This window comes from Athene cunicularia (genome assembly GCF_003259725.1).
Source record: "Athene cunicularia isolate RWA chromosome 7 unlocalized genomic scaffold, athCun1 chr7_part1, whole genome shotgun sequence".
NCBI classification, from domain to species: Eukaryota; Metazoa; Chordata; class Aves; order Strigiformes; family Strigidae; genus Athene; species Athene cunicularia.
In genome coordinates this window covers 4,423,379-4,447,310 of record NW_020799107.1, presented here as the reverse complement: position 1 = coordinate 4,447,310, position 23,932 = coordinate 4,423,379, and the positions used below count along the sequence as shown (strand labels likewise).

General features: G+C 36.4%; 1 protein-coding gene across 4 annotated transcripts in view; it reads left to right on the top strand.

The window, feature by feature from the left end:
- Positions 1-23,932, top strand: part of GULP1 (GULP PTB domain containing engulfment adaptor 1) — an 81,309-nt gene that overhangs the window by 13,972 nt on the left and 43,405 nt on the right. For all 4 annotated transcript variants that reach the window (XM_026852353.1, XM_026852354.1, XM_026852351.1 and 1 more), the window contains exon 3: positions 22,566-22,637. In XM_026852353.1, coding sequence (XP_026708154.1) covers positions 22,566-22,637 — 72 coding nt within the window. The remainder of the gene's footprint in view (positions 1-22,565; positions 22,638-23,932) is intronic.

Here is a 23,932-nt window from a genome sequence, read left to right as displayed (position 1 = left end):
CAAGCTGAAGCTTTGAATTCTATTAGTGCACTGGAACAATGTCCATTTGTTTCTGGTCTTTACAAGGAATCCTCCCTCATCTTTCATGTCTCATTGTCTTTCTTAAGAAAGTATCTCATGAATAGGTGTTAGGACAGCTATGCAGAAAAAAATTTTAGAATAAAAACCACTGTGGTGAGATGGTGATAATCATAGAAACAACATCAACAACTTCTGGGGGAGAAAAAAAGGAATAGGGAATTGCTGTCCAAAGGAAGTCTTCTCAGTCTTATTAGGAAGACTCTTAGTTCAAAAAAGTCTTCCCTTTAATTTAGATTAATATATGTCCAAGCATCCTCTCCAGCTCTGCTCCTGTTTAATGTGGGTTCTGACTTCAGAGGACCTCCTCAACCTCTGTGCTATTTCTCCTAAGGTCTGTCAGAATACTTGCAGGAAGCTGCAATGTACTGCAGCATACGTGTATAAAAAAAGAAGTTACCCATGTTTTCATTTGGATCACAGTATAAAATTACTATTTAGAACTGTCAGTTATTTGATTCATTATTCCAAAGCAAGTTAAAAATTGCTCTGCTCTGTAAATGGAGTGTAAAGGGTATGGGATTTTCACATCACTGTTTTTATTGAGACCTGGCATAAAATTGCACAGCTTTTATGAGGTTAGCTGGCATATGTAGACAAAACATTATTAAATCTAGATGATGTTTCCACCTCAATTCTCAAGTACCATTTTCATTAAGTTTTGCGATATTTTTTAAGAGGAAAGCATATATCTGCTAGTACCTCATTTGGGTTTTGTAATGTTTTGATTTTAAACTAAAATATCCCATTGATTTCATATCTTGTAAGTACACTGTGAAATAGTGATTAAAAGTTCGGAAAGCATTCATAAAGCAAGTATTGAAAAAGACTCATTTATTATTCTTTTTACAAATGTTCATATTGTTCAACTTCCAGTTCTATAAGATATTCTATTCATATAACTTTTATATTTGTTGGAAGGAAAAGACAACACTTTATCTGATTTATTTCAAAAGGTAATTATTTGGGTGAAGAATGATGTCAGAAAATCAAGGCAATTTGATGGAAAGCAATACCAGAGATGTTCTTTTTCCATGGGCAACTGAGCTATATTCTGCTACATCTTTTTTTGAACAAAAATTATCATAGATGAAGAATTGTGTTTTCTCTTGTTTATAAGACACAAAAATTGTCTAATGCTAATCTTCTGAGATGACCAGAAAAAGAAGAGCTTACTAAGAACAACTGGAAAAGATAGGGGTTTGTTTACTTGATTCTGAAGACATCTTTAAGAATTAAAGCTTGTTGATAAAATGTAGTTTGAGCTGACTGTTACCTTATTAAAAAAAATACTAGCAAAGTTAACAGGAAATTAAAAGAGCAGTGCGATATAGACAACTGGCCTTTTTTCTACAAATTGGAGAGGACTTTTTAATAGAGAATTAGTAATGTCTTGCATCTCTTAGGGCATACACCCTCAGGATGATATCACAGAATCATCTGTTAGAAAAGACGTTGAAGATTATCCAGTCCAACCATTAACCCAACACCAACAGTTCCCAGCTACACCATATCCCTCAGCACTTTGTCGATCTCGACTCTTAAACCCCTCCAGGGATGGAGACTCCACCACTGCCCCGGGCAGCCCATTGTAATGCCTGACAACCTGTTCTGTAATGAAATGCTTCCTAATATCCAGCCTAAACCTTCCCTAGTGCAACTTGAGGCCATTCCCTCTTGTCCTGTCACTTGTTACTTGGTTTGGTTAGAGACTCATCCCCAGCTCTCTGCACCCTCCTTTCAGAGAGCTGTAGAGGGCGATGAGGTCTCCCCTCAGCCTCCTCTTCTCCAGACTAAACACCCCCAGTTCCCTCAGCCGCTCCCCGTACCACCTGTGCTCCAGACCCTGCACCAGCTCCATTGCCGTTCTCTGGACACGCTCGAGTCATTCAATGTCCTTTTTGTAGTGAGGGGCCCAAAACTGAACCCAGTCATCGAGGGGCGGCCTCCCCAGTGCCGAGTACAGGGGTGAGATCCCTTCCCTGTCCCTGCTGGCCACGCTAGTGCTGACACAAGCCAGGATGCCATTGGCCTTCTTGGCCCCCTGGGCACACTGCTGGCTCCTGTTCAGCCGGCTGTCAATCACCCCCCAGGTCCCTCTCTGACTGGCAGCTCTCCAGCCACTCCTCCCCAAGCCTGTAGCGCTGCTGGGGGTTGTTGTGGCCCAAAGGCAGCCCCCGGCATTTGCCCTTAGTGAAACTCCCCCAGTTGGCCTCAGCCCATGGCTCCAGCCTGGCCAGGGCTCTCTGCAGAGCCTCCCTGCCCTCGAGCAGATCAACACTCCCACCCAATTTAGTGTCATCTGCAAATTTACTGAGGGTACACTCGATCCCCTCGTCTAGATCATCAGTAAAGATGTTAAACAGAATTATTATTTATGGCAATAATCTTCTTTGCAAGAAAGTGCAAGCAGAGTTGTTTCTTCTGGAAGTAAAATCCAGGAGCCATGAGCATCATAAGAATGCCCTTAACTATAAAAGTATTTTGATCTCTCTCCTTTCTGCCATACCCAGCCCTCATGGTACTTGGTATTTTGAAGTTTGCTGGGTTTTGGCATGGGTTGGTGTATTATGCCATAAGATGATGGAAGCCTGGGGTTTGGGGTTTTTTGATTTGGGTTTATTTTCTTTATGTCATTGGTTTGGGTTTTGCTGTGAGTTTTGGTTTGGTTGTTTTGGGGTTTCTTTTAGTCTGATCTTACTGATGTCCCCAGTCTCGGTCTTGCTGAAAGCACTTATAATAAGACTCCACACATTTCAGTGTGCTCTCGAGGTGAAATTTTGCCATCCGTTTGTGATCCCATATTTTTCTTCAATTGAAAGCATATTGGTTTTGTTTTGTTTTGTTTTTTTTTCAAAAAAGACCAGTTAGAATCTTGATAATATATTATCAGATACAGGGATATAAGACTCATTTAGACGTAGTAACATGACAATTTTTGTGTTACTGGGTTATAAAATGCTAAAGCAACCCAAAATTTCTTTTTTGTATTAGCTTTTTTCTTTAACATTCCATAACTAAGAACAGATGTATGTGTTATTTTCCATACTGTAGAGAAAAAAGTTCTCTTTTGCTGTTAAGTTAATTCTCTTGATTTTAGGCCAGATTCCTTTCTCCAGAACAGACATGATCAAAGTGTGACTTTATAATGGAATTTGTCTGCAACCTTAAAAATGGACTGATTTGTTGTCATCATATAACTGATACTACCCTGAGGGGTGTCTTTCTGCAACTAAAACTTTGCTGCTGCCTAAAACAGCAATGTTGACAATGTCTCTCTGTATTAAGTTGTATATATATTTCCCTATATAGTCACTTGGCTATTTTTTGGCTTATAAATTATCAAATTATCAAATTTTGACGTGCACATTTTTCCATTTTGCAGATTAGAGGTTCTACTTTGCAAGCCTGGTGTTTGTTGGCTACTAGTATACTATGGAGTCAGTAGCTTTGCCCTTAACTCTAGGCTGAAGAGGTGCTACTGTACATAATAACATGATGGCAATGTTAAACCTTTGGGAATTTATTTTGCCAAGAGATGTGATGGCTTCCTAGTGCTGACCCAGCTGCTGACCTAATGTTTACTTCAGGCTTATTTTAAAACTTCGTTGTGCACATATTTCTGATTCTTGATGAAGTTTAAATCTGAAACTTTGAGGATAAATGAGAAGAGCTTTCCAAAAAAAGATGGTTAAACATCTCTTACTTTGTATTATTTTGGGGTTTTGATGACAAATAACTGTGATTTGTTTTGCAGTTTAATGCATTATCTTTCTTCTCAATTATTCAATATATATATTGGATCTGTATTACAACTGTAGGAAAGGCAAAAATTACCTCAGGGGCATTAGTAATAAATGCCCTGCAAAAAGACCTTGCTTGGGAATACCTAATAGTATTAATCTTCACCTTAATAAAATAAACAGGATTTAGTTAGTTTTCCAACTTGATGAAATTTCTTATTCCTTTAACTTTTTTATCATTGAGGAATTGCAGATAATACTTTTCTGGAGCCGGCATTTTGGACAAGAATTTAAGGTCAAAAATACCATGCTGCTGTAACTACCATAGCAGGGTTCTAGGTGTAATTATGTCATTTGACTATCTGCATATTACTATCATTAGTGTACAGTATTATCGAAGCTACATTTTTATGGAATAACCCACACATCTACTACAAATTTCTGTTTTTCTTTTCCATCCAGTCAGCATGCTAAAGAACGATCATGGTTTCATGTCAGTAAAAATAATTGATGAAAGAATGTCAAATGGAAAATTGTATAGAGATTTTTCCAAGTAAATATATGAGACACACTATTAAAAAGTATACTTAAATTTATGTGGTGAAGCTAGATATAGCAAGATATTCTAAAAGGAGCACAAAAATGTTGAGAATTAGAAACTAATTAAATAAAAGGGCATTACAAGAAATAAATCATTCAACGACATTTAATTTATTATAATTAGAATCAATAACTTAATTCCAATTATTTTTCATTACAGTATCAAAATGTCTTGGATTTAATCCTAATTAATTTTGTGTTTAAGCACAAGAAAAGTGAGTATTGTGAAAATATCCAAATGAAATATGAAAGCAAAAAGTTATAATTTTACAAGGAAATGCAAATATGGACTTCTTAGCTATTTCTGATACATTGCAGTCATTAAACTTGGGAGTTATTCTACCAAAGATGAATGATCATGTAAATAAATTATAAAATATTTAGAGTCTGCAAGGTACTGTCAGCAGACTTCTTTGCTTCAGGGAAACGAACCTACCTATTCCATCTTGCTTACAAGATTACATACTTAAAATGATAGAAGGTAGGAGAGGATAGCATTATATCCATAAATATCCTACAAAATAAATGACTCCGATGCAGAAGGATTGTATCTAAACTTTCAACAGCAACAAACATCATTTCATATAAGCAGCTGAAAGAGGGGAGCTGCATTTTAACTGTTCAGCATCAAGTTCTAGTTGTCATTTGTCTCTGAAAACTGGTGAATATTTCAGTTTAATCTGAAACATTTCTTAGTTCCTTAGAAAGATCTGTGGGGTACTGAGTGCTTTTGAAAAGCTGTCAGTCTGTCCTGTCTGAGGCTGCAGAGCCAGTTTGTAAAGGGGCAAGAATTAAGTATGCACCTCCTGAGTCTTGGTCCAGTCTTTTGAGCACAAACACACCCCTCCCTTTCAGTCAATAGTGTATCACTCTACAGTAATGGAAGTTGAATAGTATTTGCAGACAATTGTATATCTCATCTACATATGAATGCACACAAGTTCAAAGGCTGGATGAATACATGTTGTGTATGCTTGAGTAGCTCACAATGCCCTCTACATGGTCAGCACGTCAAGATCATTTTGCAAGAATTAGCAGGCATGTGACTTGGGGTGTCTGTCTGTCTCTGCACCTAGACTTTTGTTTTTCATGTCCATTTACTATTGCTTATCTGAAAGTTTTGAAAAATTTGACTTGTTTGTAATTGAAGTACGGGTATCTTTTATGACTGTATACTGGCTGAGAAGTTTTAAAAAAATTGTGGAATAGCAACAGCATATTTTTGACATGTGTATGGTCTCTTTCCAGATGTCTGTAGTCCTCTGGCAGTGAAAATGTAAAATACCCAGCTGCAAAACTTCAGGCTCTACAGATCGCAGTTACTCTCCAGAAAATGATCTGCTTCAAGAAAGGAAAGAAGTTTAGGAGCAATTGCAGTTTTTCTTTCTTAAGGTCCATCAGTGTGTAGCTTGCACAGAGAGCTTTAAGTTTGACTGAATCTCCCAGTGTCATACATACATGCAAAAAGGTCTGTCATTGAGGCACATACATGAGACAATGCTTAGATCCAAGTAATTAGAATTTGGCAAGGTGATAAGCACTTGCAAAGCAGAGCGGTAGGAGTGGAAAGAGGTTTATATCTGCATGGTACAGGTATATTGCTGCTAATTCTGCAGTGCAATGAGTATGAAGATGAATAGATGTATGTGCTGAAAGCAGAGAGAGGATTCATAAAGGTACTTCACCTAATGCATGATTTTTAGTTTACAAATGTTACAGCTAATTTTAGGCAAATGTGAACTACAGTCATTGTAAGGGCTGATACCCTCTTTGTTTTTGTCTACCCAGCACAACTGCAGTGTGCAAAGTCCTCCCCAGGTGCATGGGGAGACTGCAATTACATGGTTGCTACCACAGAAACCAGCCTATTTGCTGCACCCATTCTGTATCTGTACCTTGCATGGCATCATTATTTGAACACTCAGGGCTAATAAAAACCGAAAAGGGCTTCAAAACTTCTGAGGTAATGCAAGACAGTTTAATATCATGTGTAATGTTTCATTTCCTTTCCCCTCTCAGGAAAAGCAATCAATAGAGCACATGTGTTTTAGTGAAATATTTTTTGTAGATTCTAGTTTTAAAAAAATAATTGTGGGAGGGAGATAAAAAATATTAGTCATGTTTTTCAATACATTATAAAATGCAACTCAAAGACAAAACAGTAACTTTTATGCTATTCCCCAGAGTTCTCATCTTCTCTCAGGTTCTGCTTATGATCCCTTGGTCTCTAGATAAACTCCATTTTGCTTGAAATGTGCAAGTACTGTATGACATACTTCAGTTACAAGTATGAAACAGATTTGCAATGCAAATAAGAAATGGAAACTATAATTTCATGGCAAGAAATAAAAATAGATTGTGCCAATTAATGGTAGTATATGCAGCATAGGAACTGAGAAGCATTTTAAGATCCTTTCTCAGTAATGTATTAAGTAATACAATAAAACTGTGTAGTGAAGCAGGATTGGTACAGAACCCCTAGTCTGCATTGAAGTTGATCTCTAATCTACCACAGCCCTGAAGTATTTCTTATTCTGAGCAAGTTTTAAATTTCCTTTGAATCCAATAAGTTTGTTTCTCTTTTATAGATTGCCTTTGCATTCATTCTCTTTAGCACCCTGGCTGCTTAATTACACTCTTTTTCCTCATCTCCAACTTGGAGCAGTCTAAATTTCAGTTCTCTCGTCAGGGAAAAATTTAAACAACAGCTTTAGAGACATGTTTTGGCAGAAATTTCTAGAATCAGTTATTTGGCACAGCTATAATCTGGATTGAACATACAAAACTGCAAGAGATTTATCTCATTGTTAGAGTTCAAAACACCCTCAATTTTGGAAAGATGGAATGCCTTATGATTCCTTGAATGTTAGACTTGTCCTCTGGCTACCTTGCATTTGTATTGGGATTTGCTTTCGAAATTCAAATGTAAGAATCTAGAATAATTTAGATTGGGAGGGACTTCTGGAGATGATCTCATTAATTGGGAGGGACTTCTGGAGATGATCTCATTAATTCCCATCTGAAAATGGGGCTGACTTCAAAATCAGGCAAGACACAACAGAGCCTCCTACAACCAAGCTTTAAATACCTGCAATGGTAGGGATACACAGCTTCTCGGGAGCCTGTTCCAGTACTTGCTGCATGGCCCATGGTCTGAAGGCGAAAGTTGGTCTAGCAGTTGATCTAGCTATCTTTAACATTTAGGTTTAATTTAAGCTTCAAAGTGTGAATGAAGTTTAAGGGAAACAATAAAACTACAAGGGCCTAATTTTTCTGCAGGGCCTGAAGAGTTGCCTTGTTGTGCCCATATAGGACAATGCTGTATGTTGGTGCTTACTACAGAGCTGGTCTCTTGGTTCTGGAGGGCTGTGGTTGATGTTAGGAGCTGGGATTCTGAAGTTCCTGGATTTCTCAGTAACCTCAGATATGGGGAGGAATCAGGCCTAGATGTAATTTTAAGACCAGTGTTTTGTTTTATTCTAACAGTAGGCTATTGTTGCTCTGTTTCATCATAGAATTGGAGATGCAGAAGGGTTGAAATGTGAAACTTCTGGAATTCATATGATTTCTGGAATATGAGGCACGTAGTTTATATATATGGGAAACTTCTTTCTGGTGCAAGGCTTTTACCAGTCTTTTACTGTAAGATTTGATCTCCTAGGTATGTGCATTGTCTCGATTAAGTAAGAAAATCTGCAGCACAGGTTTCCGTAGCATTCATTTATCTGTCATGGTCTGCAGTTAGGAAGACTTGTGTTGATGTCATGATCAACAGAGTACACTGATTAACAACATGGTTTCTGAAACCCACCACCTGTGCCAGGTACATTGTTTAGATTATTTTTATTACATAAATTGTGATTCTTTCCAGTAGTCTTGGTGTAGAAGAGCTGTTTGTTGGAATATAGGACAGCCATATGTTGAAGTGTTAATCCAACAAGTTCTGGAAGTGCAAGAATATATTTGTATATATGTATGATATACAGAAAAGGCAAGTAGAAGTTTTTCTGTAGTAGTAATAGCAACTCTCAACAGCAATTCTGCATAATATGGCATTTAGTATTGAACATAGCATCTAAAGTGCATTTCTAAAAATACTGTGGTAACTAAAAGTTTTAAAATAAGTTTTAAACAGACACATCACAGCCCTTCCTCAGTATCTGTCTCAAAAGGTCTAAATGATAAGACTGTTGAAACAACACTCAGGAGGCTTAGAAGTTTTGTAACTTTTATATAATGGCATTTTCTTATCCTTCAGACAAAGAATAAATTAGTATTTGAATATAAATCTTCACTTTACTGTGAAAGATTCTCAGAGTCTTGTGTTCCTCAACACCAGGCAGGAGCAGGAACGAATTGACTAACAGGCAGTGAGTGATAAGCGTGTTGGTTCACGACAAGTGAGCAAAACTCAAAAGATTTGTCCTAACAGAATTAACAAAACAAAAAAAGTGCAAAGAAAAGGACTGATTTTCCAAAGACCTTAGGGTCAGCAAAGATTTACTCAACTCTCCCACATTCCTTTCTGTTCCTTCTCTGTTGCTGCAATTTATTCCCTTGCCTCTCCTTAAATCTGCTTGAAACTACCAATTAGCCTCATTAACATGCCCACCAAGGATTCTTTCTGCACAGTTATGTTTCCGTGTGCGCTGTCAGCTGTGAGAAAGTGAGGTTTCTTTTAGGGGAGAATGTGAGGTTTCTTTTTAGGCTCTGGATGGTCAAGTGAGTTGTATGTCTGACAGTGCAACTAATAGGCTGTAGAGTTCAAACATCTGCATTATTGTACTCGTGGGCTAGGTGACCCACAATGGTTTATAGATTGTTCATGCTTTAAATTAGAATCAAGCCTGCAGATGAATTAACCACTTCTCATCTCCCATTTTAACTTTCAACAAAGCTGAGTGTTTCTGTTTGCTCAGCCTTTGCTATGTTTATGGAGCTACTGCCACCTTCTTACATTTGCTATCCACCAAAAATAATTAGGAAATTCTCCAAAAATAAATTAGAAAAAATAAATAGAAGTGGATCATAGAAAATAAGAGAATGGCTGAACTTTTTGAACAGAAACTTCTATAAGGACATACAATTTTACCAATAAAAAAGACTACAGGAATCTGTTCACCATTCAGTAAAGATGTTTTACATATACTCTTCTCCATGAGAATTCACCCTCAAGAAACCTTTGGACAAGTCACCAGCTGCAGTCTCTGACTTTATTAATTTTAATAAAATAATAATGTACACTAGTCAGTTGTGAATCCGAAACTGTAATGAATATTTCTCTCAGAAATGCTTTCTCGAGATTACTCTGACTCAGAAAGTCTAAAGCCAACCCTGGTGATTTTAAAAAGCATTCTGAGCTTTGAACCTGAGAATTTTAGGTGTAACTTACTAGAGGAACTAATAATTTCTGATTTGGGATTAGCAGAGGAAAAATATTAGCATGAAATTATAAAGCATTGTTAAAATGTTTTGCATTTTCACTAGAAATTGCTATTGGCCACTAAAAGGGAGAGTGTCATGGGTTTATACTCTTCTAAACTTTAATTCTTTTTACCTGCTGTATACTTTTGCATAAGTAGTATTTTCTTCATTCTGAGTCCTTAAGGGAAACCAAATATAGTCAATTCACTTATGTGCTTCTGAAATGGGAGATACTAGGGAGACAGAGATAAGTAACTAAGCAAATCACATCAATTGGAGCGTTCTGTAAGATTAGATGGGAGGGAATTCTTGTCTACTCAAGAATATAGAATTATTGCTGAAAATCCATTGAAGTCAGGAATGTGTAGGTCTTCCTAAATCAGAATTTAGAAGCCGTATCCCAACTTGCAGTTTATGAGGCTTCAAGGAACTGCAACTCTTCAAAGCCAATCTACTCTCAAAATGAAAAAGCGTTCACCAAAATTGCAGATACATACTTAATGTTCAAATCAATTGAAAAAGCTTTAAAACTAGGTACAGGTTTTGGGTTTGAGTTTTGTTTTGTTTTGTTTTTTTCTTAAAAAATGTCTTGCTGTGGTACAAGTGGTCAAGTGAATCCTCCTTACTCGTTTTAATGATGTATTTCTGTGACTTGCCCCACCTTCCCCCTCTAGCCTTTGGGTAACCAGAAGAGACAGAGGTGGGGAAAGTTGGTTCTCTTCATGTGTATTTTGTTTTCAAAATCAGAGAGCACTCTGTTCATTGTGAACTAGTTGTAGCTTTTTACTTGTATTAGATTTTGCTGTTAGAATGTTGTGTACAAGGCAGAATGGGGTTCAATATTTTATATTGATTTTTATCAGTAACACTCAGAGGTACTAACTGAAATTGTGTTGTGCATTTCCAAGAGGTTCGTGTAATTTATCACAATTCATTAGATCATAAATTCTTTGAAGCTAAGGACTATCTTTTCAATGCTTTCAATGCTTTCTTTATTGCTGTTAGCCCTTTTCACTTCAAATAATCAAAGCATCCAGAACAAATGCTTGTTTCCCTGTCCTCCATCCTTTCCCTCAAGATACCCACTATTTAAAGATATTTTCACAAAACTTCAAACATGGTGCAGTTTTGGGGTTACAGTTACTACTCTGCTTTGTCCCCTGTGATAGTTTTTTGAGAGAAACATGGATCTGCGCTCTCTTTAACTCCCACAGAGAAACAGTTAATCTGATTTTCACTTGGCTACCCCAGTCAAATATTCTCTGAAAATTTCTGAGGGTATTCTGTGGATACAGTAGCTCAGAATGATGTCTACAGGTGTAATTTGTGTAAAATCAACAACAGTGGTGGATGGACTTTAGGAAGTAGTTTTTAGGAGCAAAGGAAAAAATGACATTTCTAGTTTAGAGAACAGATGTTTTCTTGGCCACTTATATCACAATACTGCTATTAATTTATGTGAATATGGCATTTATTTTAGTACATTCTTGTAGATTACCAATGTGTTTACAGATTACACTTTACATACTGACTCAGCATATTTTCCCACTGAAGTTGTTTTACTAAGAAAATATTAGGCTTGTTCTTTTTTTACAAATGTAGTAGTTCTCAGTATAGGAACTCTACCATTTAGGAAACAAAAAACAAACCCAAAAAAATCAGCAAAGGTAGTTCACACTTCATGTTCCTGTCTGTTAATACATCTCAGTACATATATTGTGGTGTTTATTATCTCCCCCACAGAATGTACATATAAATTCTTTGATATACACTAAAATAACTGGAATTTAAAAAGCAGGTGTTCTTCTGTGGTAGTGATAGTTCAAAATAAAATGTTCAGATTATGTTCAAAATTCATGTTGCATGAAAAAATTAGCAAAAGTGATATTAAATTTCCAGGCTAATAAAGCTAAAGCACTAGCTCCAGACATTCATGATTCTTTCTCCACAGTAACTATTTTCTGGTGCACTGCTTGTCCTCTGTTCGACAGAGAAGTGTTTCTATGAATCAAGAATTGAAACAGGAGTCATTTATTCTAATCTATGGTGCAGTAAGACTCACAGTATTAAAAATCCCGATTCAGAAGAGAGGCGGTGTCCTTAAAACAGGCAATTTCATATTTCACATTAAAGTGGCAAAGGGCTTTAATAAACTGAGAGTAATGGACAATAGTTAGTTGTTCCTATTACTAAGGCTATTTGCGTCTGAATGAGAATTTTGTTCCTAACTGTGACTTCTGTTTTTTGTCCCACGGGGAATTCCTGTTTCTGTGTTTATAATGTCGTTGCATGTTGCCATGGCAAGAGAATGTGATACAAGTTCAGCATTATCATGTTAGTCAAGGACAAAGGAGGTAGAAATTAGTTTACAGCAAAATAAACTCTGTTCACAAAATTGAAAGTGTTTGTGGAATTGTATCTCTGCTTTTTAAAGACATTGTTAATATTTTCCAGTACATAAGAGTAGCTTCAATACTTTTCCGTTTGTCTTTATCTATATATACTATATATATATATATATGTATATAAAAATCCATCACAATTTCTTCCACAATTTGCAGAGTTTATTTACATTGAACAGACGAAGGCTCTAATGATTTTTGTGTCCAACTTCAGTCCAAAGAAGTTATTGCAAGCTTAATGCTCAGAATTGCACAATCCCACCTTGAAATGACACATGTAAACTAGTGGCTGTTCTTGTACATGTTGTTACAAAAGAAAGAATCTGAAGCCTGTGCTCAGATTCATGCCTAACAATGAAGTCATCTGGGAAATATCTCTTTGAAGGAACAGCCACTTTCTGAGTGACATCACAGCCTGTCTACTCATGTGGCTGAGAGGTGCAGCCGTAATTCATCTGCCCCACTCCATTAAAGAAGTTCTGAGTTAATCAAAGTGCTCCAAAGGTTTGAAAGCTTCATCATACTGGTAAAGCAGAATGTTTTTGCCAGTTTCATGAAATAAGATTGGTTTTGCTGTCGAATACTTGACAACATAGCTTGTTTCTTCCGAAGGGTTTTCTGTCATCTCAGTTCAGTTTTCATTGTTCTTGGGGAGGCGTTATTCGATAGGCTGAATATTTGCAACAAAAAAAAAAAAAAAAAAAAAAAAAAGTCAGCAGGACAGATGGGGCTTGAGAACACAGAGCTCAAGCTTTATCTTGCTGTATTTTGTGAAAAAAAGCTAGATAGCCTGCAGAATGCTAATACAGAGCAGACCAGTACATGCTACAGTTAAAGGAACAGTGGCGTTATGAAAACCATTGAGTTGATACAGCAGGACAAAACAGAGCCAAAATCTAGGATAACAGTTTGTATATCTTATGCAGGGTGCTACAGTGGTAAATCTTAAGAAAGCTGTTGTAAGAATCCAAGCACTTGGAATTGATTGTAGCATTGTACTAGATTGGGGTTTTTTGAAGGGGGTGAGAAGGGGGTCTATCCTTCAGCTTTATGGGAATGCATAAAAAAATGAACTGTAACCTCAATTTGTCTAGACTAGTGGGTTTATACAAGTAGTAACAATGAAGACATTTTTTCACACTGCAGTGCCCTGAAGTTCCCTCTAGACTTGCCAATGTTGCTAGCTAGTATCTGCAGAGATATAAGTAGGAGAGCAAAGGTGGTGTCTGTGTGTCTTCTAACATTTCAGACAGTACATTTGACATCTTTGCAAAAGGAGATCTGGAGATGTAGAGCTGTACTACTTCAGTACATTTGAGTGAGTTATAGGAACTTGTTGAAGTTGTGTCTGATGGTTAATATAATCACTGTATTGACATCTGGTTTATGAAATAAAAAGCAAACAAGATGTCAACTTTCTTACATTAAGGTATTTGAAAATATCTAGGACTTGATGAAAAATAGTGTTTCGGTAAATTTGCTGGCTTAGTCTGACTTTATTACCATAAAGAAGTGATGCTTGAGTTGAATCCAATTCCTGCGGTGCAGAACTAAGTCTGCTCTCTAATTATCGACTTGAAAAGCTGAAAAATCTGTCCACTATTACTATGCACTTCTAAAGCTGAAAAGTTGATGTTTAAAATAGTGGATATGAATTATTCTTAGGTGGACTGTCTTCAGTTAAGGTAAAGTAAATATTGTTTCACTGGGAACAATCCAGTCAGGAATACAAATTTTCTGAATTGAGGCATTCAAGCAATATGGTATGTCTTCAGTGAATGAGTATCAGAGGTGCTTCATGTTTGGAATATATCTTTCTAAAGGAAGTGCCAAGTTTGATAATTAGTTCTGCTTTCCCTGGCTAGATACAGAGAATGGTCCTTGTGAATGTACACGTGCCCCCTTCCCTGTGCATCCACTTTATCAGAAGTATAATTGATTTGAATAATCGCCTTCACTGAGTGGTGGTACAGTAATGTTAACTCTTACAGAAATAAACGTGTATTATATTTTAAGAGTCAACACTGAATTTAGATTTGCCAGTTTGTAGTTCTTGGAGATCAGAGACTAAATAAAATTTAAACTAATATAAGAGTAACGATAGAGTATTGCAGGAGCTGGCAAGGATGTTATTCAGCATCTGTAGTTGGATGGCTCAGTCATCTTCTAGGCAAGTCAGAAGCAATACTGGAAGACCATGAATGTGGTCAGGCCTAGATCACATCAGTCAGCAGTACGCTCATGTAATGAGTTACCTCTTGTTAGATACTCTAAAACTTCCAGGCAATAGCAATGATACAATGCAGGAGGCTCTGCAGAGTTGATGAATGGCAATAGAGAAAGAGAAGATAGTAATTTGGTGCCATCGTTTGATGTTAAATGAATCTCTGTGTTTACAGTTTCTGTATTGAAGCAGAGGAGCTATAGTAACTTGAAGATGCCTATGGATTACCCACAGACATCTGTTGCAGTAAAAGGAGCTTACAAATGCTTCTGCCAAAAAAAAAAAAAATAAAAATTAAATCTGTTCCCCTGTGTAAAAGCCAAAGCTGGAAGCATTGAGTAAGTGCAAATTGATACCCAGAGGGTAAAGTTTGGAAATGTGTTATTCTTTAATTTACTCCTTCATTTTATCCAATCTTTGAGCACAGGATTCTTGCATGTGAAGGCTAATGACCACAGCAGCACAAGTGAAGAAAGATTGCTGTCAAAAGAATGTGTGTGTCCCAGTCACTACCAGGGAATTTACGATAAGAAATTCTTTTTCTGCAGTGATAAATTTGCTCTCACTACCATCTTCCCCTGCCCTTATTTCTTTCATGCCAAATATTATCTCTGATTTTTTATTTATTTATTTATTTATTTATTTATCAGCTGTGAGAGAACAGTGTACACCTCCCACCGCCCCAGCTCCATTATAATCTTTAGATTCAGCCTGACAGTTCTTCAGGGCATGATACAGTTGGAGATGTGCTTCTGAAGTGCTGTGTAGATTGATGAAGAAATACTGAATGTTTTTTCTCATACAACTGGTATTTTCTATACTGACAGTCTTGACAAGATAAGCTTTTTACATTTTCTGCTTGCTTTCTGTATTTCAGCCTGCTATTATCTTCCTTGTCAGGTACCAGCTGTATTTCTTAACGTTATTTTACCTCTAGGATTAGATGCTTTTATGCAGAGAACACTTTGATAGCTGTATTGCAATCTGATTTGGTTTTAAATATATCCTTCTTGGTAGCCCCTTAGCATATGACCAAACTGATTTTTCTGGAGAAAGTCTCGGTTTTGATCATTTACAAAATGTGATCTAAATTCTTCTGAAGTTCTGCTTACAGGCAAACTGGTTCTGTTAATATAGATATATATTCTTATAGTCTTTTCTTTTTTCTGTGCCCTTTAGTTTTTCCCATCTGTCTGTGGATTAAAACACAGTGGGGCTTGAGGAAGAATATAACCTTGTGTAATTATTCTTTTGCCTTTAAAATTACACCAAGCTAGGTTCAGCTTACTTGGGCCACACTTCAGGTTTCTTCCCAGTGAGCAGCTATATAATTTTTCTTCTCATCAAATATAAACATGGATTAGAAGACAGGTGCAGACACGATTAGGACTGCCATATGTCCTCGGTTTTGCAGGCATCTTGACCAGAATATTTCTAAATATTCCTGCTTCCAGACATTCGTGTTGCTGGCAAGAACCACATCCAGAGCCTGGTGAAGTGTACTGCTCCAGGGAAATGTTTATACTGTCTGTGTCTATCGACTGTTCAAATACATGTTAAGCTTTAGTTATCAAATTTTGTTCTTCATTATTTACTCATAGCACCAGATTTAAAGACTGACTGCTTACAGATTTGATAGTGAAGAGTCATTAATTGCTGCACTTCTAGAGAACAGAACGTACAAATTAAACCAGCGTGGCTTGTTGAGAGGCTGCTTAAAGTTACTCACAATATGTTTTTTACATTACTGCATCTGGAAGATTCTTTTGTTAACCATTACCTAATTATTTTACAGTCCTTCCTCTAATGCTTTGCCCCCCAACACTTCAATAGCTTATCAGATATTTTTTTCTTTATTTATATCTTAATTACTGTAAATATTTTCACCTCTGTTTTCTCACATTAATTTGGCTTAATTCTACTGATGGATGAAATACCTGGTAATATTTGATTTCCATTAGAAGATTTCTATTAGAAGACTCTTCTTTATTTGTAATTTTAACCAAGCTTTCCTTCCTTTTTTACAAACAGTACTCAAACACTCCCTCAGAAAAACGCATAGAAATTTTTGCCTGTGTGAAGAGTCACCATTTGTGCAGAACATTACATGTCAGACAACGGGATATTCAGGGAATGTGCTGATGTCTGTGGCACTTTTCTCTCTCATGTGATGAGTTTGATTCGTGCTCTAATTTGAGCGGCAATCATGCCTGGGAGAGGCAGTTGTTTTTAAGGTGTTACTAGAGAAGTGCTTCCCAAATGGGAAAAATCCAAACATTTATGTACGCTGCCAAAAACACGTATTGGTAGAGAACCAAGTAAACTGCTATAGGTGGGGAACTGGACTGTAGGGTGGGGAAAGTCAGAGTAGGAAAAGGTGTAGTACTTCATAGTCCATATTGTACTTCTGATTAATTGACAGAAGACTCACGTATGCAAGGCTGAGCAAACACTTACATGTCTTAGGAAGTGATTAACAGCTTAGACTTTTGTTTGTCTGCTTTCCGCATAGCTTCAAAACTGGTCCCACTTCTTTCTCGTTGTTTTGTAATATATACTGTCATTCTCATGTTATCCGAATGTGGATACATTTGTTTTCCTTTCATCAGTAAATCCACATCCCTTCAACTTCTGCTGTAGAAGGAGCTAATTTGTCAAATTTTGGCAGCAGGTATCCAGTAATTTTGCACTGCTTTTTTTCTTTCTTTATTGTATGAGTTTGGTAAGTACTTTTTTTCATATAATTGCATTTAAATCTGAATAAAAGAGAACTCTCAATGTTCAGGGATTTCAGAGTAATAAAGAAATGTGACATCGTGGACTGGGGTTTTTTGAAGATTGAAATGTGATGACAGAAGAAAACAGATGTTGTTTTATTATTAAAATATCCTACACTGCTCTCTACTGGAAGAGTGGCAGTCTACATTAATGCTCAAAAGTGCACCTAAAACCATTTCTTAGTCAAGTTTTAGATTTAGTGAGTTTTTTTACCCTTGTAAAGCTAACTCTTATGAAGTATGGATAGGTTTGGGTTTTTTTTGTATTTATTCTCTCTAAGTTTTGAAGAAAAACACCTGGATATACTTTGCATGTAAAAAAAGTATAATGTTGAGGGTCAAAATGTAAGCTGACAGAGAGAAGAATTACTGGACTGTGTCTTGTTAATGACAAGGAAAATAAATGAACTGTTAACTTTAACAATTCACCTTGACCTTACTGATAGCTATTGAGCGTGTGATAACAGCAAAATTGGCTTGTCAGAACTGTAAAGAATTCTGAAGTCCTGAAGTTACCCTATGTTTGAATTGACTTTTGAGTCAGCAAAATAAGAGATTTACCTTCTCTTTTATTTTAATAGTTTCTTTAGCTAAAGTACAACTATAAAGCATTTTTAATAATTTCACTGTGGAATTGGACCAAAACACGTCTTGCTCAAGTTAAATGCATAGGACAGTTTTCATTTCTGCTACATTCTGAATGAAGAGATATGCCCCACAAAGGGTCTGTTTCCTAGTTTGTCGTGTAAGACAGCCCTCCTGGCCATTACAGGGCTGAATTATTCTCCCAGTTGCTGTCAACGATAAAACTTCTGCTGATTCTAATACGGTGAAACAGTGTCTGTTAATTCTCTGCAGCTGCGCTATCTTGCAGATCTTTGCACATGGAACAAGCACATCTGGTTGTCTGATAACACTATATTATAAACAGTTTGATCTGAGGTGTTTGTCTTGTATATGGCTGGACAACGGCTCACTTTCCTAATGGCAAACATCAGTGAGGGAAGAACAAGCCTTAATGTACTTGAAAGGAACAGTTAAACTGTTTTAACTGACAAGATCTGTTGACCTTATAAAAGTTATTTCTGATTATAGACAGCTGCAAGTGAGGTCAGAATAAGTAATATTAGAAAAATAACCTTTCATCAGTTTTGTAGGGAATGTGTTTGGAAGAATGGCAGACTGCAATGAAAAACGTATTGTAATTTCGATGGGAAAAATATTGCCTTAGCTTTCTTTGTTATACAAAATATTAATGTCATCGCCTTCAAACTTCTTAAAATATCCAACTGAAACTCAGTTTGATTATGGTGAACTTCTCATTAGCACTAAACTTAACAATATGTAAATATTTTAAAAGGTGAGTCTAGTTGGCATGCCCAACTTACTGATAATTTTTGTTTGAACTGGCTTATGCATAAAGTACACCAAATTTAATTCTTACTTACCCTTTAGTTGCAAACAGTAGATACATGTAACAATCATATGGAAACATTTTTCATCTGTATTATGTATTTGATGTTAATGAACACTTAATGTAATGCATTTATTACTTTGCATATAGAATTAATACTGAGTGATATGAAGGGGAACCGCTGCATTATTTTCTGTTTCTCTCTTCTGCAATGAAGTACTTGTATTAGTTTGACTCTCAGGAACAATTACATTTCATGTTCTCAGTCCTTGTCAGACGGGTCTGCAAAATGGCCGTAGCTGCTGGAGGGAACCTGAAGTGATGAAAGCAATCACTGACTTTTAGAGTTCTCACCTAGATTGTGTCAGTATTGCTTTCTAAAGGAGCCTGATCTTGAAAAGGGAAGGTTCATATTTACCAATTTTGCTTTGAAACTTTTGTTGCAGAAACTCTCCCACGATGAATATTTATATTATTCATGCCACAGCTGTACCGAATCCCTGATACAAAATATTTGTTCTCTGTGTTTCTGTGAGATTTGGTGAGAAAAATCTGCTAAAAAGAACATAATGAAATGGCCCCATTTCATGAGGATGGTGAATTAGTTGTTAGTTATTTAAAAAAATCCCAGTGGTGGCAGCGCATCCATTATATTAGGGATTATTCAAACACATAGGATTTAGTCACATTGAGCTTGTCACCCAAATCTCCACTTTGTAAATATGCATGTTTGCTTAGCTTAATAATTACAAGTAAAGCCATAGTAATTGATACCTAATATTAAACAAAATATTATGACAGGGCAGATCACAGACAGAAGGTAGAGAGCAGATGAAAAAGCAAGCAGAAAAAAGCCTCCAGTTAATATGTCAACTATACATTAAACCTATATTGCATAGTCATTCTTTTGTTATAATTAGAAAATAACTTGTCTTGGTTTGAAGTTCTGTTAATATTTTGCCCCAAAATAGGTCTAATTCATACAAATATTCAGAATATTTGCTCTTTATTGCTGTTTTTCTCTTTATCACTTTCTTACCAAAAATACATAAATAAATACAGTTGTTGAAGGTCAGGCATGGAAGTGTAGGCAATTATAACTAAAATTTGAATTTACCTGAAAAAAAAAAAGAAAGAACTGCAGTTAACAGAGATAACAAATATGTATCAGATACAAGCAGTGCAACCTATGGCACGGTCTCATCATCTCTGATCGGTAATAACACTTAAACTACAGATCTTTTTTGTATTTCTGGATTAAATGCACTTTATTGTATTTTTCTATGCTGAATAGTTTTTAAAGCATAAGCTCTAATTCCATATCCAGTCCAAAACTGCTGAGAGCAATATAAATATCAGTAGTGATGCTTAATGTCAAAACTGATGCTCATCTGGAAGATAGCATGTTGTGAATGACTGGTGAAATTCTGGTTGGTTATGTTCCATAAATATTGATATAATACTCATGATGTTTCCATATACTTGGGGGTTTGGTTGTTTATTTCTTTTGTATCTGGTTGAGCAAACCCAATTTGTATGTGTTTCTCCAGGTTCTGTCAGTCATTTAAACCTGTGCTTTCAGCAGTTTATTGTTCCATTTAGATGTTTACTTCTCCTTCCCCTTCATGATCAGAAATGGTAATTTCTGACTGACTTTGGGAACATTACTATGGGCTTAGAAATTCAGTGACATTTAACAGATTCCCCAGCTGTGGCAGAAGCTTAATTTGGTGCTTATACTTTCTAAGGCAGTAATGTGAATTAATATGAGGTACAAGCCTCTGGGAAAACAATATTTATGGAAGTTATTGTTCATGGAAAGATTGGTCTGCTTCTGGGATTTATGGAAAACAGCAAAGATAGCTTCATCTTTCTTGGACTCTGAATCAGAGCAAGATAGCTGAGAGGGAAGGGGAGGGGAAATTACTCTGTTGCTTTTGAGGTATCTTTTGCTATCTCAAATCTCAGTCATTTGGATGGAAGTAAGCAAGTAAGTGCCCTGTGCCTTTCTGGAGGAGTGGTTGCAAGTGAGGCAGCGTGCCCCGAAGCGTCTAGAAGTGTATTTGACTCAATTCCACCCAAGACCTGGCCCTAAATCTGTATCAGGAAGTCCCAAGCTGTGTACACTGATGATGCCTCTGGAGCTGCCACTTTCAAAACTACACAAGCATGATGAAGTGCGCTCGGCCGTCTTCCACTTCACCGTGGGCAGCAATGACCTGCGTTCTCTGGTCATTGAGCCTTGTCCACACTTGAAGCTGCTATTTCCTGTGGTTATGCAGGATTCCTGTACTGTATATAATGCTCACAGACTTTACAGCAAATACACTTCTGTCTCTCATGTTGTGCCAAGAGTATGGTGTATAAATATGCTTGTGTACAGATATCTGGTATTACTGGCCTTCCTCATTGATTCTCATCTGAGTTTACTACTTTCTTCCTTGTCCATTTAAGCTTCCTTTTTTTTTTTTTTTTTTTCACTCGTATACCTTTGCTGATAAATATTCACTCACCTTTCCCTTTCTGTCTTTGTCACATGTAGTATCCATAATGTCCAAGAATCATTCTTCTTTCTCTATATGCATTTTCTGCAACTGTCACTTTTCCAGGGAAGAACACAACCTCTATTTAAAGTCATTGGAGATGTTGCATGAAAGACATCAAATCAGTAATAGAGGTGTCTGCTTTGTTATTCCAAATCTGGCTGGAGAATTGTAGTAGTAGAGAATATTGAGAGCAGATGCATATGGTGTTTTGATTTACATGGTGTTGTATTCAAATGCACATCATATTTCAGAGTGAGTAGCAAATTTCTAATGAGAATTATTGGTAGAGCTACGAAGTTTCTTTTCAGGAGTACAGCTTGAGCACATTGACTACACTTTTAAAAGTTTTAATAACATTTAAAACTTTGGAGTTATTATGTTGAAAGCATATGTGACTTGGCAAATTTAAGTCCTTCTGAAACTGGTAAGACTTAAAAATTATACATACCACTGTGCATCATGTTACACAGAAAATTGTGTACTTCAGAGAAAAAAGAGGGTTTGTTCTTTCTTGCTAGCATTATTTTGGTATATACAGATACATGATGTGACTTAAAATAACTGTACCTCAATGTGAAAATCAAACAATTCGAAATTAATTAGTTACACATTAGTGGTTCGGGCAGGATTTTCATACCTTTCATAACAGTATACTAGAAGGTAAGCAAAACTTTGCAGAAGAATCTAAAGGCATTTCTGTGTACAAATAAAGAAATGGTAAGTTCCCTTTGAAGTATTGTGCTTTGTATATTAACAGGTGTATGTTTGGTTTTCATTAAAACCTTACTTGGTAACAATGGGATCTCTAGTAGAAATTCTTTGAATATGAGCCTTGTCTTTATGTAAATTGGAGCCTAGTTCCTCTCTATCTGTGAAATTACTGTACCAAGCAGCTCTGACAGCAGAATCAGGCCTTCTTAACTGATCTTGCATCACTCTCTGAAAGTTTTTAGTAACATAGTCCAAACCATTGGCTCATGTTGATTCAGGGGAAGTATCATAGATCAGTATTTTCTTTTTTACATCTCATTATTTTGCAAAAGAGATTATGTTAACAAAATTACAGTTTTCCAGTAGAGAAAGGTACTTAACCTCTAATTTACGGAGTTTTATAAGATTGAGATAAATAAAATGTTTTTTAAAAGCTGCTTTTGGTAACTCTTTTAATTGCCTAATTAGAGTCTAATTCTTCATATTCTCTTGATTGGAACTAGCTGTATAAAAATTTATTGTTTCTCAACTATTGAAACAAATGTCTTTCCAAATGTTACTTAGAAAGAATTGGAAAATAAGATTACTTGAGTTAATTAAGCCTTTCAATGCATAACTTATTTCTCACAAATTACAATCTTCTCAGTTTCTTGGCAGTACAGAAGTGGAGCAGCCCAAAGGCACAGAAGTTGTAAGAGATGCTGTTAGAAAATTAAAGGTAAGAAAGAACTTTTAATGAAATAAAAAATTGAATGTATTCTTAACCTGTTTTTACAGATAAGACACTTTGTGTTTCTGGGTAAATTCATTGGTTCTAGAAGCAGTTGTTTTGCTAATCTTTTCACTGGTGTGTAGGCCCTTCCTTATTATGTCCGTATTATCAGATGTTCTGCTGTGAAAATATTTAGTTGTGTTCTAGATTATATAATTATTTATAGTATAAAGATTATGTCCCTTAACATGTAAAGCTTGTTCTTTGGAAATTTAGGGGCTTCATTGATACAAATTCAGTAGCAACAATTTGGTTTAGCTGCTCTGCTTACTTCATGGCTGTTGAATGCCTCTAATTAGGGCACTCCAGATGTGTTGCCAGAGAATTCAGGAAAATAAACAAAGAACTTGTGACTTCAGTAATGTCTGTCCTGCATTTCTCTGGGCTGTGCATTGCTTCATAAGAGCCCCAGTTAGGTGAGTTGCCTCTTGTTGCAAAACGGAGTACCCACCCACTTACAGTAAGGTGTTGGTGCCAAAGAACAGGAGTGAGAATGTCAAACTATGCCATAAGTGGGCTGTGATAGCTCTGTGTGTACTGGTTGTCCCTAACTGCTCTTCATCTAAAGCTAACGTGTCTGATCCATGTAACTGATTGTTAGAATGGAGTTGAAAGTTGGTGGCACTGGCATGAATGTTGTTCACCCTCCAGCTGTGGTAGTTGGTGATACATCTGGAAATAGAACTGTAGTGAATGTGATTTCCAAACCAAGCCTGTTCATGACGAGACATTGCTACCTTGTCTTCCAGGTCTTCATTTTTTGTTGGAAAAGGTTCTGTACACACAAACACCATCTATGTGCTGGTGCACGTAGATGGGTGAGAAAGACAGACGTTTACAATTTCTTCTTGGTTATGTGTCCTTGGACACTGAGGGACTCAGTAGACAATTAGAAAGTATCCTAATGAAATTACTTGTTTAGGGTTGCTAACTGATAACATGGCTTTGATTTGACTGAGTGACAGCTAATATGCTTAAAGCTCTTCAGATTCTTTGAGTTGTGGTAGGGAATGGTGATTTGATTTGTCTGCTAACTCACATTGCTATGGAATTGCACAGTTTCACGCTTCGGAGCATTGGTTTGTTTAGATATAACAATTGTCCTGCTTACTATTGTACTTTCCTTAATTTTTTGTAAGGTTTTCATTATTCATTTAAACAGAAGTTCGTCAAAATGGACAGAAAATTTTGGGAATTAATGTTGAAAAATTTGACTCCGTGTTACGACTATATAAAAAGAA